General features: G+C 51.0%; 2 protein-coding genes across 11 annotated transcripts in view; one reads left to right on the top strand and one right to left on the bottom strand.

The window, feature by feature from the left end:
* CEP250 (centrosomal protein 250) overlaps positions 1–4,020 on the top strand; it is a 45,118-nt gene extending 41,098 nt beyond the window's left edge. For 8 of the 10 annotated variants that reach the window (XM_045574946.1, XM_036418269.2, XM_045574950.1 and 5 more), the window contains 5 exons: positions 228–341; positions 518–673; positions 1,123–1,224; positions 1,912–1,971; positions 3,383–4,020. In XM_045574946.1, the coding sequence (XP_045430902.1) occupies positions 228–341; positions 518–673; positions 1,123–1,224; positions 1,912–1,971; positions 3,383–3,652 (702 nt within the window). In that variant the 3' untranslated portion in view covers positions 3,653–4,020. Of the gene's footprint in view, positions 1–227; positions 342–513; positions 674–1,122; positions 1,225–1,911; positions 1,972–3,382 lie in introns of all 10 variants that reach the window. The other 2 variants (XM_045574947.1, XM_045574949.1) reach the window with 2 other exon arrangements.
* A 6,681-nt stretch (positions 4,021–10,701) lies between these two features.
* CUNH20orf173 (chromosome unknown C20orf173 homolog) lies at positions 10,702–12,960 on the bottom strand. The gene is made up of 4 exons (XM_045574515.1): positions 12,281–12,960; positions 11,869–12,047; positions 11,435–11,788; positions 10,702–10,795 (listed from the first exon to the last, which is right to left on the bottom strand). Exons 1-3 carry the CDS (start codon positions 12,590–12,592, stop codon positions 11,593–11,595), a joined length of 687 nt encoding a protein of 228 aa, XP_045430471.1. The 5' UTR covers positions 12,593–12,960; the 3' UTR covers positions 10,702–10,795; positions 11,435–11,592.
* Positions 12,961–14,567: the final 1,607 nt, after the last annotated feature.

Genomic DNA, 14,567 nt, shown 5'->3' with positions numbered 1-14,567 from the left:
GCTCCAAGTTATCACTTAGCTATGGGAGACCTAAAACAAGACAGGTTTCAGTCCTCGCCCACCATGTATCTTGTTTTATCCGTCTGAGAAGTGAGGGTTTTGCACCAGAATAGCTCAGAGGCTCCAGGACACACAAGATTGCACCCAGATGAGAAAGTTGAACTGAGGATAGAGGTGGAGTGAGTCTGGACCTGAGGTTGTGATTTGTTTCACACCCTGGCCCCCAGGATGAGTTGGAGCTCACCAGACAGGCCCTGGAGAAGGAGCGCCTGCACAGCCCTGGCTCGGCCAGCGGAACAGAACAGGGACCCAGAGGAGAGGCAGGCGGACAGCTGGGCCAGGTGAGCGGGGGGTCTGGGGGAACAGGTGGCCCAAGAGAGAGCTGTGTCCAGGGGCCTTGTCCCCTTCTCTTGGGAATCGTATGCTGAATCCCAGACCTGCCAGGTTGGTCCCTTTGCCCTCTACCTGTGACCTGTCTCAGGCACCGCCCAGGTGAGATTCACAGTCTCTCCCACAGGCCTCAGGAGCAGAGGCAGAGCCTGGTGCTGAGATGGAGGAGAAGCAGCCCTGGGAACAAAGGCTGGCACACCTGCAGCAGGCAGTGGCACAGCTGGAGGTTGACCGGAGCAGGCTACAGCACCACAATATCCAGCTGCGGACCACCTTGGAGCAGGTAGCATCTATCCTCAGCTCCCTCCTCCGGCCAGTGGACATGAGCTCTACTTCCGGCCCTGCCCGCAGGAGCTGGTGCACGATAGCCACGGGCCACATTCAGCCTGCTGCCTGTTTCTGAGAACAGTTTAATGGGGACACAACCAAGCCCCTTCATCCATGTATCGTCCGCAGCTACTTGCTGGCTACGATAATGGAGATGAATAGTTGCAACAGAGGTCACAAACCCCAAATACCACAAAAAATGTTGGTTAGCCTTTACTCCAAAGCCCTCGGGGCCTCCCTAGCTTTCCTGCCCCAGGAGCACTTCCTTGCCCTCAGGGCATCCTGGCATGTGCTCCCCTCAGCAAGCAGCTTAGCTGCCCGACTGCGTCCCCTGCCACTCGCCCCACATGCACTGCCTTCTCACGACAGGCGGGCTGAGCCCTGACCTCTCATGGCCTCCGGCAGGTGGAGCGAGAGCGGAGGAAGCTGAAGAGGGATTTCCTGCGCTCGTCGCGATCAGGGGTCCCGGAGACCAGTGAGGCCACAGCATCGCCCCCCGCCCCGCAGGTTTGCCTCTTCATCGACCGCAGCCTCAGGAGAGCCCAGTCCCAGCCACCAGAATCATCCCCTTCAGTGCATATCCCAGGCCACCCGGCAAGGGGAGACAGGCTGCTTCCGCCATCCGGAGGGACCCCCCCCCCCCCCCCCCCCCCGGCTCTGCCCGGCAGCTCTGCCCCGGCTGGCCCTGCCCGGGAAGGAGCTCAGCGTCGTGGGGTGGAGTCAGGGCCGGCAGCCCTGCATTCTGAGGGGCTCAGCCCTCTGGTAGACAGCCCCGAACCCTCACGGGGCCTGTTTCTGGGTGCTGAGCACCTCCCAGCTCTCCACCGCCTTCCTTTAACAAGAGCTTCTCAACGGCAGACACCTTGTCCTACCTCCTCTCCGCATCCTTAGCTCAGAGCCAGGACTAGCACAGAGCCGGTGTATGGTGTGCTTCTGTGAGCGAAAAGGTGCCTCAGGGAAGCCAGCGCCTTCCAAGCCTTTTGGAAACTCAGCGTCAGGTCTCCGTGGGCATCACCCATTAGGCTGGTTTGGGCCTCTCCTGGCCCTGGTGCCCTAGAGCGCTCAGGCTGAGTCCCAACACTTCTGACCCTGAGCCTCGTCCTGGCCCCCAGGACTGTGATGAGCTGAGGATGCCTGCAGGACCCCTGGGGTGGGAAGGCCTCTTCCAACAGGAATGGCCTTTGTCTTCCACAGAATGGAAGAGGACAGAAGGGCTCCTCAGAGGCCAAGCACATGGCTGAACTGCAGAAAGAGGTATGTTCTAGAAGGATCCATTTTCTAAGCCCCCTTTCCCTCACGTGCACTCAGGCAACCGGCCTTAATGCCTGCTGTGTGCTGGCCCTTTGTGCACCTCCCACAGGGAGAGGGGAACAGTTCCTGGCTCAGCAACGTCAGCCTCGTGGGCGATAAGAAGAGCCCAGTTCTAACTCAGCCTCCCAATGGTTCGGTGGGGTGGGGAAGGAAGCATTTTCCAGGCCCCAGACCTCAGGTTCCTGCTCAGGAAAGGAAAGGACAGGGGAAAGGACAGGAGCAGAAGAGCCTAGGAGGAAAAACTAAAGCCAGCGGAGCGCCCTGGCCTCCCTGCCCTCACACGCACCTTTGCAGGCAGGACTATTGCCAGCACACCAGGCGAGTAGCACGGCACCAGGCCCGCCAGGATCCACCTGCCACACTCAGGGAAACTATAAAGTGCCTTCTTGCCTCTTAGGCCTCGCTAAAGGTGCTCCGTCTTCCAAGGCCCAGAGGTAAAAAGAACTGGAATTTTTACTTCTGGGCCTGTTGTACAGATCACCAGTCTCTGCTGGCAGGGCCTGACTATAAAGCTGGACCTAAGCTATTACTTTGAGTTCATACAAAACAATCCCGAAGACAGGACCCGGATTAGGATGAGGCACCTTGCAAGTAGAATCTAAGGAAGCCCTCACCCTAGTCCTGTGTCTGCCCTGAGCTCCCAATACTTCACCTCCTGGTAGTCTCAGTATACCCACCTGAGAAATGGGTGATTCATTGGTGACCTTCAACCCTGGCTGCACATCAGAACCACGTGGGGGGGGGGGGGGGCTTTAAAAAAAATACTGCTGCCCAGTTCTTACCCTAATCTAATTAGGTCAGAATATTTTTCAAAAGCTTCCAAAAGAACACAGTGGAACTTTCTGCAGTGATTAAAATACAGGGTGTACAAAAAATGTACACACACACTTTGAATAATTATTAAGGCAGCGTTTATTAAAATACATTTCATTTTCAAAATTGAGCTATCAGCTGTTAAAATGTGTATACCTTTTTTGGGGACGCCCTGAATTCTGTATATTGATTGGGAGAGTGTTCCACATGGGTATACGTATACATTATCAAATTCATCAAGATGTACACCTCAAACCTGGGATTTTATCTCGTGTAAGTTGTCCCTCAGTGAAGCTGAGGAATAGTTCTGTTGTTCAAGCTCCCTGGTTGATTCTTCTGTGCAGGCGGGTTTACCATCTCTGGATTCTGATTCCCAAGGGCTCTTCCCCCAAACACTGTAAAGCCTGGTCCTGAGATTCGTAGATGTGATCGAGTTGGTTCACATGCTGATCTGACGAGAGCCACGGGGGCAGAGTGGGAAGAGTTGGAGCAGCCTCAAGACCCTCAACTGCTCTCTCCCTCTTGGTTTTCCTGCCCCCAGGTGGCCCTGCTGCGAGCCCAGCTGGCCTTGGAGCGGAAGCAGAGGCAGGACTACATCGCTCGCTCGGTCCAGACCAGCCGTGAGCTAGCAGGCCTGCACCACAGCCTCTCCCACTCCCTTCTCGCCGTGGCCCAGGCCCCTGAGGCCACTGTCCTGGAGGCTGAGACCCGCAAGCTGGACGAGTCCCTGACTCAGAGTCTGACATCCCCAGGGCCAGTCTTGCTGTGCCCCAGCCCCAGCCCCCGTGCTTCCGAAGCCACCTCCAGGTAGCAGCCTCAGCCAGGGCAGGACTAGGTCGGCCTGGGAGCACACAGACAGACAGATGGCTGCAGAGTGGACTGTGGCCCCTCCACACAGCTGCAGGTTTGCCAAAGGAAAGGTCCAGCTGTTACCTAACCTGGGAGTCCCCAGTCAGCTGGCATTCCCAGGAAGAGAGAAGGAAACCTGCCAGGCTTGGCGGAAGGTCCCAACTGACATGGGAAGGAGACAAGCTAATCTTGTCTGCTAGCCTGCAGAGTCCCCAGAGGCGTGCCCGGCCTGGCCCAGGGCATGTACTGCCTCTAGAATTTATTATCCCAGCCCTTGGCCCTCTCCTTCCTCTTCCCTTTCCCCTTCAGTAATAAACCCTAGACTTTTGCGTTTGTTCTGTGTCCATGTGTGTGGCTGGGCTACAAAAGCACCAGCGGCATCTATTAAGGAAGAACTTGCTACTGATTCCTGTCAGGTGGCATGAATGTGTCACCTGCCTGCGTTCTGATAGAGAAGGATTACAGGAGATCCAAAGACAAGCCCACCCGCAGGGAGCTGGACTCCCAACTGCCAAGACAGACAGATATCAAGGAGTCAGACAGTTCTGTGTGCTGACTGGAAGTGCTGGAACATTCCGGGGACTAAGAAGGAAGGCACGAACTGGCCCCTGAAGGATGGAGATGTGTTGGGAGGGGTTGCTTAGCATGTTGGTGAGAAGACTGGTCTGCCCTTGGCAGAGTCTTGGGGCTGAAGTTGGATGGGTAGGGAGGAAGATTATGGAGGGCCTGGGTATCTAGATTTGAACTCCTGGTAGTAAAGAGCCATCATATGTTCTTGACTTAAAACATATTCTGGTACTTCAAAAACACTGAGATGACTGACGTCAGTCTCTGCATTCAGAAGCTCGGCCTGGCCTCATTCCCCTTCTGCTCTGGGTGGGTGTCCTTAGGGTGTCCACCTGGGCATGCATGTCCGCCAGAACCAGCTCGTCCCTGTAGTCCAGCCATGCAGCAGCTGGTAAGGAGCATAGACAGCGGCAGGACTTGTCACGTACAGGCTGGCCCCTGTGAAGGCAGTCTGGGCTGAACCCAGTTCACAGTCTTAAGACTCGTTGGCAACCTCCTCAAAACCTAAGAGAACAATTTTCCTTAAAGAATCCCTCTGGCATTCCAACAATAACCTGGAATTCCTCTTACCCAAGCCTGGGGTTGGAGCTAAGGCCCGGCCGAGAATGTGAGGCTTTGAGGGCAGCCCCCACCCACCAGACCTACTTACTCGGGGCTTAGACCCCATGGCGTCCCGTTGCGCCACACAGAGTGGAAACGAGGCTGTTCACAGCTGCTGGAGCTTTGTTCCAAAATCCCATGAGTGGGATGCAGCACATTAGTGTTCTTGCCAGGTTGTGGGCATTCTCAGGTGTATTATGCGTAGGGAGGTTCCGTCGCCCATGTTCTCAGAGCCTAGAAGTGAGGCCTGATTCATTTTGCAGAGGCCAGAAAGGAAGTCAGGAAAGCACTGGGGCTCACAGCCTTGCACTGATCACACCCTCCCCTCCTGCCTCCAGCAGAGCACAATGCATCCTCACCACTAGTTATCCCATATTCCAAAGATTTCTGATTCCCTGAGTTTCCCACTGTATAGCAAAAGACTGGCATGGAGGTTCTCAAGGTCTGGTTGGCCTGGGGATCAGCTGGAATAGTTCCTCCTTGGGCAGCTGGAGTTGAGTTTGATTTCTTGCATCGGTGCCTATGGACAGGAGCACAGACCATTTCTTACTTCACTCCCATGTTCCAGCTCAGAGGGGAGGCTGGGCCACATTATAGCAGAGAAAGGGGCCAGGGAAGGGTTGCAACTCAGAACCCAGGACCTCCGGATACAGGGGTCTCCAACTCCATCAGGAGCTTCTGAGCCCATTCGGAAGCTTTGGTAAAACCCTGCTGGTGAAGGCAGGTTATGCAAATGTGGTGCCTTATAAGCAGCCCAAGAGCCTCTCTAGCTTGGGGGCCAGCAGCAGAATCTCCAAAAGTTCTTGTGGAGGTGGGGATACCTCACCCACAAAAGCAGCCAGGCAACTGTCAGCCTAAGACTTTGCATGCAAACCTCATCTCAGCCCGTGAGACAGTTCCCTTATCAGGCAGCTGATGGGTTTAGTTTGGGCTTAGGACAGATGACACTTCCAGCTCCCCCCACCCACCACCACAATACCTCACTTCCTCCTTTTGGACCTGATAACCGCCTACTCAATCCCAGAGCAAGGAAAGGAGTAGCTGAGCTCCATGTAAATGCAGGTCCTAAAGAGCAGGGGTGGGCAGGGGCTGTCAGAGTGCTCCACAAAACGAGATGCCTCTGTGTGACCCTGGGGAGCAGCGGGGAGGGTGTAGGCTCAGCTCTGCTCCCCACACTTAGAAAGTGGGCAAGGGAGGAGGAAGAACAGGAACATGGGGTCTCAGGGCCCTGGGGCCCTGGGCCTTAGGATTTACTCCCTGTATCCTTCTGGAACTAGTTTGCCTAGAGCCTGGAGGAAGCGAGGACAGGCAGTGAGGCTTCTCCAGAGGAGGAAGGACTGCGCTCCCTTGTCCTGCTGATCTCACTCAGTTCGCTTACCTCGGCAGCCTGTCACAGAGTACACAGTATGACCTCTTTTCTCTCAGTCCTTTGTTGCCAACACCACCCGCTGCTGATAAGCCTTCATAAGGCCTGAAGCTTGACAACACTGGAAGGCTTGGAGGTGAAAAGCTGGATGGGTCAGGGGTCCATGGAGAGATGGGAGTCTGCTAAGGCTGGAAGGCATCCCTCTGAGCCCAGATGCTCCCTATTCCCAGCACATGGTCCTTTGTGTGAGGCAGGGAGGGGGGAGAATTAGTATTCAGATTTGATTCTTCTTTAATGGCTACTATTGTTAAGGTGAAGGAATCAGGGAAGGCTTTTATTCAATGCCTGCACCTCCTATCTTGTTTCCTGTCATCATCTCTCCTGTATCTGAATATTCTAGCCCCATCAGTCAGATCCAAGAATCTAAGGCCAAGAGTAGTCTCACTTTTGAGCTGGCTGGTTTTCTCACCTTTTGCTATTGCCTTAGGACTCAACAAGTCATGCCTTTGGATGTAACTGTCTTCCCTGAGTAAGGGCCCACCTCTTCAGCTTGTCTGCCCAACCTCAAATAGCAAAGCCTTGTGGATGGATGGAAAGCATGGGCTGGCTGCTGCTCCCTGCCCCTAATCCAGCTTTACACTCATTTGGCAAACACTCACTAAACCTGTGTGTCACAAAGCTCCACAATAGGCACTCAGAGGAGCAGCTCATCTCCAGGGGAGACAGAGCCTGGACATAGGCACTCGGAGAATGGCCTGGATGCCCGGAAGAGACTCACTGGCCACTCAGGATGAGGTCAGGGGAAGTGTCACCGAACATTTGGAGAAAGAGGGGGCTGACGGCCCTTCCAAAGTGTTTGTCAAGCTGATTGGATACGATGGGTATACAGGTCCTGGGCATTGTACTACCTAGCATTGTTCCCAGTAGACCCTTCTGACCAAAGAGCAGAAACATTGCCCATACGTGAACATCAAGGCAGTCGACAAACCTAAAAACTACCATAAAGGCTTTGTTCCTGTCCCAAAGGAGAAGGCACAGGGCGAGTGGCAGGCTGACTCAAGCACCAAGCACTGGGAAAAGTAGGAAGCTATGGTCACAGACTCCACCCTTTGCCCTGGCAGCCTCCCTCACTTCCTCAACCCTCTTCATCACTTCTCCTCCCAACATGTCTCCTCTCGTCTCCACAGCTACCTGCTAAGTTGTACAGGGTGCTCTTCTGAAGAGGCCGAGAGGAGGGGAGGGGTGGCATCTGGTTTGTCCTGTGACCTCTCTTGAGAAAGGGTTGATGCCCAATGGGGTCCTTCATGCCAGTCCAGTTTTGTCAAGGACTCCACCACACAAGTCACATGGAGTTCCTGTACGGAGACTTTGTGGCTAAGACAGCCTACACCAACAGGACTTGGAAATCAAGTGTAATGGAGACAGAAATGAAAAGGGCAAGAATATGTACCAGGAATGATTTGAGAGGGTGACTTCTATTCCCAGTGCAGGGTTGTGAAGCATGAAGTAGAGAGGGGAAAGGAAGAGCCTTTGGCCCTGCTTGAGGAAAGAATTATACAAAAACCTTTTAAATATCTATCCAACAAAACTTTTTTGGTATATTTTCTTTTCATTTAATTTAAAATGAAACAATTGCATGCACATGATTTAAAAATTAAATAGAGCCCTAGCTGGTTTGGCTCAGGATAGAATATCACCCTACGGACTAAAGGGTCCTGGGTTAGATTCAGGTCAAGGGCACATGCCCGGGTTGCATGCTAATCCCCACTAGGGGGTGTGCTGGCCACTCAGTATATATTAGAGGCCTGGTGCATGAATTCGTGCATGGGTGGGGTTCTGCCAGCCTTTTATTATATAGGATATACACTGAGTGGCCAGATTATTATGCATACAGAGATCATAAAAGTCTGGCCACTCAGTGTATATATATCTAAACAATGTATTATTTAATTTTGTATGCTTTTAATGTTATAGTTGTAATTATTACGTGTATTTGTGTGCAACTGCTTTTTTTAAAGTGAAATTCACATAACATACAATGAGTCATTTAAGTGTACAATTTGGTGTACTCATGTGTTGTGTGGCTACCAGATCTCTCTACTCAAGACTTTTCAAAAGCACCCTGTACTTATCAAATAATCACTCACCATTCTCTCTTGCCTCAGCCTCTGATAACCACTAATCTGCTATGTCTATATATTTGCCTTTTCTGGATAGATCATATAAAAATTGTTTTTTTGTGCCTGACTTCCTTCACTAAGCATAATGTTCTTGAAGTTCTTGCAAGTTGTAGCATGTATTAAAACTCTGCTCCCTTTAATAACTGAATAATATCCCATTGTATAGATAAACCATAATTTGTTTACCCATTCATCCACTGATAGACATTTGTGTAGTGTCTACCTTTTGGCTATTGTGAATAATGCTGCTATAAACATGTGTGTACAGGTTTTTGTGTAGACATATGCTTTCATTTCTCTTGGGTATCTACTTAAGAGTGGAATTGCTGGCTCATATGGAATTGCCAAACTGTTTTCCACAGCAACAAGGCAATGATCTGCTGGCCTTATCACATACTCACCCAGTTCATGGAACTGCAGGAGAGCTATGAAGACTTAGTTTTGACTCTAGTTCTAGCAAAATAATGAATTAAAGATATCTAAAAACTCTCTGACTACACATAGACACAAAGAACAGACTGACAGCTATAAGAGGGAAGGGCATTGGAGGATTGGGTGAAAAAAGTGAAAGGATTAAGAAAAAACACACACGCCGAAACCGGTTTGGTTCAGTGGTAGAGCGTTGGTCTGCGGACTGAAAGGTCCCAGGTTCGATTTCGGTCAAGGGCATGTACATTGGTTGTGGGCACATCCCCGGTAGGGGATGTGCAAGAGGCAGCTGGTTGATGCTTCTCTCTCATGGACGTTTCTAGTTCTCTCTCTCTCCCTTCCTCTCTGTAAAAAATTCAATAAAATATATTTTTTTAAAAAGAAAGAAAAGAAAACACACAAACAGCCGAAACCGGTTTGGCTCAGTGTATAGAGCGTCAGCCTGCGGATTGAAGGGTCCCAGTTTCAATTCCGGTCAAGGGCATGTACCTTGGTTGCGGGCACATCCCCAGTGGAGGGTGTGCAGGAGGCAGCTGATCGATGTTTCTCTCTCATCGATGTTTCTGACTTTCTATCCTTCTCCCTTCCTCTCTGTAAAAAATCAATAAAATATAAATTAAAAAAAAAAAGAAAGAAAATACACACACACAAAAACAAACACAGACAACCGAATAGTGAGAGCCAGAGGGAAAAGGGTTGGATGGAGAGGGAAGAGGGCAAAGAAGGGATAAATGGTGGCGGAGAAAGACTTGACTTTGGGTGGTGAATGCAAGATGCAGTATGCAGATGATGTATTGTAGAGTTGTACATTGAAACCTGTGTGGTTTAATTAACCTATGTCACCCGATAAATTCAATTTTAAAAAGTCTAAACTACATAAATAAATACTCTCCTGCTACAAAAATTCAGAACTGCTGGTCAAAACATAGTATTAAGTTTTTTAAATTGTATTTATTTTTGAATATGTATAATATGGCATACAGGCCAAAGGGTACAAAAATATATGAAAAGAAACAATCCATCCCTCCCTAGTTTTCTACCTACCCAGTCTCTTCCCCCCGCCCCAGAAGCAACTATTTACTATTCCTATTGTCTGTCTATCCTTCATATATGTATATGTTTTATATACAATACATATATGAAGGAGAGAGAGAGAGGGAGAGAGAGAGAGAGAGAGAGAGAGAGAGAGAGAGAGAGAGAGAGAGAGAGAGAGAGAGAGAGAGAGAGAGAGACAGAGAGAGAGAGAGAGACAGAGAGAGAGAGACAGAGACAGAGTTTTTTATAGAAACTATTCTAAATGCTGAGCAGAGAGCAGAGAAAGAAAAACAGGAAGTCCCCAGATGCCAGAAATGAAAAGAGAAATGAAAAACAGCACAGGGAGTGCTTGAGCTACCTGAATGGCTGTAGGCGTTCCAGAGGACGCCGAGCACAGGGGAGGCAGAGAATTGGGACAAAACTCAAAGAGCTGAACCTTCAGTGAAAAGCTGAGCTAGAAAAAATTCACACGGAGGCTCATCTCTTTCATCTCATGGGAAAAGAGCTTCGCCCCAAGAACTCCATGTGGGCTTGCACTCTGCGTGAGGTTGGGTCTCAATCATACAATCTGCGTGATCCGGGGCTCAGGCACAGAAAGTCCCCTGAGATCCGTGAGTCGAGTCTGGCCATTCCTCTCCTGACACTGTCCTCGCAGGTAAGAAAATCAGACCAGGGTTTTATTCAGTGCCCGACCGATGTCCACACAATTTCCTCTCGCCCTTCACCCCTGGAGGTCCTCGTCACTCTGCTGTTGCTGCTACAGTCTTAAGATTCCCCTGCTTTCAGGGCCAAAGGGCTAGGACTTGTGTGGACTCTGAAGGCATTAGTTGTTGCTGGTGACTTCCATTTCTGCTTCTGTGCTAGGCATATTCTGATTAACTTTCTCCCGTTTTCCTCGCTTCTCTGATAAAAATCCAAAGTGGACATCCTGGTGAATGAGAGATGAATATATGTGTTAGTAGACTGTCCTTGTCCCACTTCCCCTTATTCAACATCGAATGTGACAGGCTGCCTCCTGGAGCTGGGAGGAGCATGGAGTTCACCTTCTCCAAGGAACACACACAGTGACCCCGGAGTCCAGAAAAGAGAGCCTCAACTGGCTGCTCCTCCTCAGATGGGAGGAAGAGGAGGAATCCCCCAGGAAGACAGGAGAAGGGCACTCCGGGGAGGGGGAGCAGTGTGTGAGAAGGTACGAGGCGGCTGGTGTGTTTGGGGGAATGCCAAGAAGCCCAGTGTGTGAGCCTGGGAGAGAGGAGGGAAGGAATCAGACCATGCAGGGTCTTGAAAGCCAGGCAGGAAATGTCAGGCTCTGTGCTGAAGTAATAGGGGCAAAAAGTTTTAAGTGAGGAAGGGATATGACACTGAACCCGGTCACAATGGACGAGGCACAGAGAGCCATGAGCCCCTAGGGGTGGGTACTGGCCCTGGTTACGGGCCTATTGCCCTGGTTGTATGAGGAAGTTGGAGCTGATCACCAGGACCTGGGGGAGAAGGTGGGGGGGGCCTGCCTCCCTGGGGCCCTTCCCACAGCAGCCCAAGCCATAGCTCTCTCCCTCTCACCCCCTACCTGGTCTGTGCTATGTTCCATTCCTCTAGGGAATGAGATCTTCTTCCAAAATCTAAGAAAGAAGTAGGAGGTGGGGAGCCTCAGCAGCTCCTGAGGCCTGGGCATGGCCTGCAGCTGCCTCCGTAGGTTACCCTGCGGCACCTCCCCGCGCCTCCGTGCTAGGATTGTCTGAGTGCCCAGACCGTCACCTCCTGGCTCAGAGCATCTGAGGTCCACGCCAGCCCAGACAGCTTCAGGACCAGCAGAAGCAGCTGTCTCCAGTAGCCCTGCTCCCCCACACTCCTTCGGCAGATGGGGCGTCCCCTGGTTTGGTTCCCTACCGTCTTGAAGCTCTGAATGGGTCCCTGGCTCATCCTGAGGAGGAGAACAGAAACTGGCAGAACTCCGGGGGCAGGCCTGGGCCTCCCTGCCCCTGCCCTCTCCTCAGCACCCACCCGAAGGCCGAGGTGTGCCGGGTGGCGTTGTTGCTGACGCCAGAGGCCGGCAGGATCTTGGAGTTCCCCACCAGCACGCAGGTCCTGCAGTACAGATGGCTATGGCTCACAGAGGGCCTGAGAATCACCTTGAACAGCTTCTCCCACATTTTGCCCAGCTCGCTTGTCGAGTTCATGCCCTGGAAACAGCCGGAGGGAGGAGGGTGAGGGCTAGGACCCGGGTTTCAGCTCCCAGTGGAAGGAAAGCAGCCCCAGGTGGGTGAGAGCGCCATGCAGAGCTCAGGGGCTGAGGCTCTGAAGATGAAAGGTGCAACTAAACCAGGGCCAAGATAGGGGTTTGGGCCTGAAAGTGGGAGATGGGCTAGGCCTGGGAAGGACAGGGGCAGGGTTAGGCCCAGCGTTAACCACTGGCCAACCACCAGAGCACAGAATCAGGGGCCATGAACGCTGTTGTCCCCACCAGGTACCCCATCGTCCTCGCATAGCATGCATCAAACCAGCTCTGTCCTCGGACGGGGCGATGGCAGAGGGAGTCGTTGAGGGTCCCAGGTGGGCAGCCGTGCTTCCTGAACCTAAACCAAAGGCAGCTGCCACGTCGCGGTGCCAAGTGCATCACTTTTTCCCGGGGTGCCGAGTCAGGTTTCTGATCCAGGCAGGGAACCATCAGGCACAAGATGAGCACCCAGAAGACCCATAGGACACAAATCTGCCACATGCACTTCATGTCTGGCTTAGGCGATGGCTTCCATGGGCAGGCAGTAAGCTGGCTCCTCCACCTGGGACAGGGGCAAAGGATGATCACAAATGGCCTCTGTCCCCTCCAGGCCTCCGTCCCCTTGGCTTCTATGGCTCCTCAGTCCTCCATACCATACTTCCTCCCAAACCCTCATCTTCTGCCTCCTTATCCATTTGCTCACCTCAGGTAGGACTCTAACTGGGCCTGGGATATAATGTGCAAGAGCAGAAAGGTAACATATGGTGTATCCTGTACCCTCTCTGCAGGAGGCAAGCTTGGCTCTCAGTGGGGTCCATCTGCCACCCATTTATACCACAGGTCCCATCACAAAGTGCACATTGTGACTCCCCCTTTAGCCTGCCCTGTCTGTAACACACAGCTGCCCACACTGACTGTGAAAGCCATGCAGGCAGGGACCAACTTTGTCTTCTTTACTTCTGCATCCCTAAAACTTAGAGCCATATCATAAACGTTTATGGGATACAGGAACAGGGTTGAGAGGGAATTTAAATCCTGTTCTTGTGTAATACCCCTCTCCAATTGTGGAACCAGCTCAGAATCCTCTCCTCTCCTCTCCTCTCCTCTCCTCTCCTCTCCTCTCCTCTCCTCTAAACCCTATCTCCTTCAGCTATTGGACTTCCACTAAGATGTCCCAGAGACTTCTCACACTGAACAAGCCTGAGACTGAATTCAGATTTTTCCCTTTAAACCAATTCTTTCCCAAGATTTCTCTTTCTCTAGATTAGGGGTGTCGAACTCAATCAGAGAAGGGGCCAAAATCTAAAATCCAGCCTAAATCGCGGGCCGAATGGTTTACTGAACAGTCATAAACTGTCATTGTGATGGAAACGCAGCGGAGTGCAGTGATGACAGCACGGTGCGGGCCACATTGCAAGGCCTGGCGGGACGGATTTGGCCCGCGGGCCTTGTGTTTGACACATGTGCTCTAGATGGTCTCACCATTCACTCGGTTGCTGAAGACAGAAGGCCATGTGTTATCCTTGACTTCTCCCTCTCCTATGATTTCCAGATACATTTTTTAATGCATGTTTTTATTGACTCCAGAAAGAGGAAGGGACAGGGAGAGAGAAATAGAAACATTGATTGTCAGCCTCCTGAATACCTGCCGTTAGGGATCGAGCCTGCAACCCAGGCACAGGCCTGGGCAGAACTGAACCAGCAATCTCCTCATATATGAGTTGATGCTCAGCCCCTGCACAACACTGGTGGGGTCAAATCCATTTTTCTGTCTCCAAACTGCATCCTCTTCCTCTCCACTCTCACCCCTTAATTCAAGCCTAGCCTGGGTATTGTATAGATTTTAAAACAATTCACCAAAAAATTTGAGTAAGGTCTGTCATCCAGTTAATTATATTGTACTGGTGTCAATTTCCTGGTTTGAAAATGTAATATTGGTACTACTCTGTTACCCCGAAAATAAGACAGTGTCTTGTATTGATTTTTTCTCCCAAAGTTGCGCTAGTTCTTATTTTCAGGGGATGTCTTATCTTTCCATGTGCTAGGTCTTATTTTCGGAGAATGTCTTATTTTGGGGAAAACACGGTATATGGTAAGATGCTCCCATTAAGAGAAACAGCATCAGTACCAAAAATGTTGGGGGTTTGATTCTTGGTCAGGCACATACCGAGTTCAATCCTCAGTTACAGAATATATGAGAGGCAACCGACTAAATCAATGTCTCTCTTGCTCTTTCTCTCGCTCTCTCTGTGTGTGTGTGTGTGTGTGTGTGTGTGTGTGTGTGTCTCCCCCTTCCTCTCTCTAATATCAATGAAAAATATCCTCAGGGGGGTTAAAAAGAGAGAGAGATAAATTGTTTGATGGGTACATGGGATCTCTTACTATTTTTGCAATATCTTATGTGCCTATAGTTATTTCCAAATAAAAATATTTTTTAATCATCTAGAAAAAAATACATAGTATCGATAAGTTGAATTGCTGATTT

The sequence above is a fragment of the Pipistrellus kuhlii genome, unplaced genomic scaffold (genome assembly GCF_014108245.1).
Source record: "Pipistrellus kuhlii isolate mPipKuh1 unplaced genomic scaffold, mPipKuh1.p scaffold_m20_p_6, whole genome shotgun sequence".
Taxonomy (NCBI): domain Eukaryota; kingdom Metazoa; phylum Chordata; class Mammalia; order Chiroptera; family Vespertilionidae; genus Pipistrellus; species Pipistrellus kuhlii.
Note: the sequence above shows the minus strand (reverse complement) of the source record. Positions and strands in the feature narration are given on the sequence as shown.

Coding starts and splice junctions, on each gene's coding strand:
- CUNH20orf173 (XM_045574515.1), bottom strand. CDS start 12,592: ATGAAGTGCATGTGGCAGATTTGTGTCCTATGGGTCTTCTGGGTGCTC. Junction 12,048..12,280: donor ATTCTGTGCTCTGGTGGTTG/GCCAGTGGTTAA, acceptor GGCTGTTTCCAG/GGCATGAACTCGACAAGCGA. Junction 11,789..11,868: donor CGGCACACCTCGGCCTTCGG/GTGGGTGCTGAG, acceptor TCTCCTCCTCAG/GATGAGCCAGGGACCCATTC.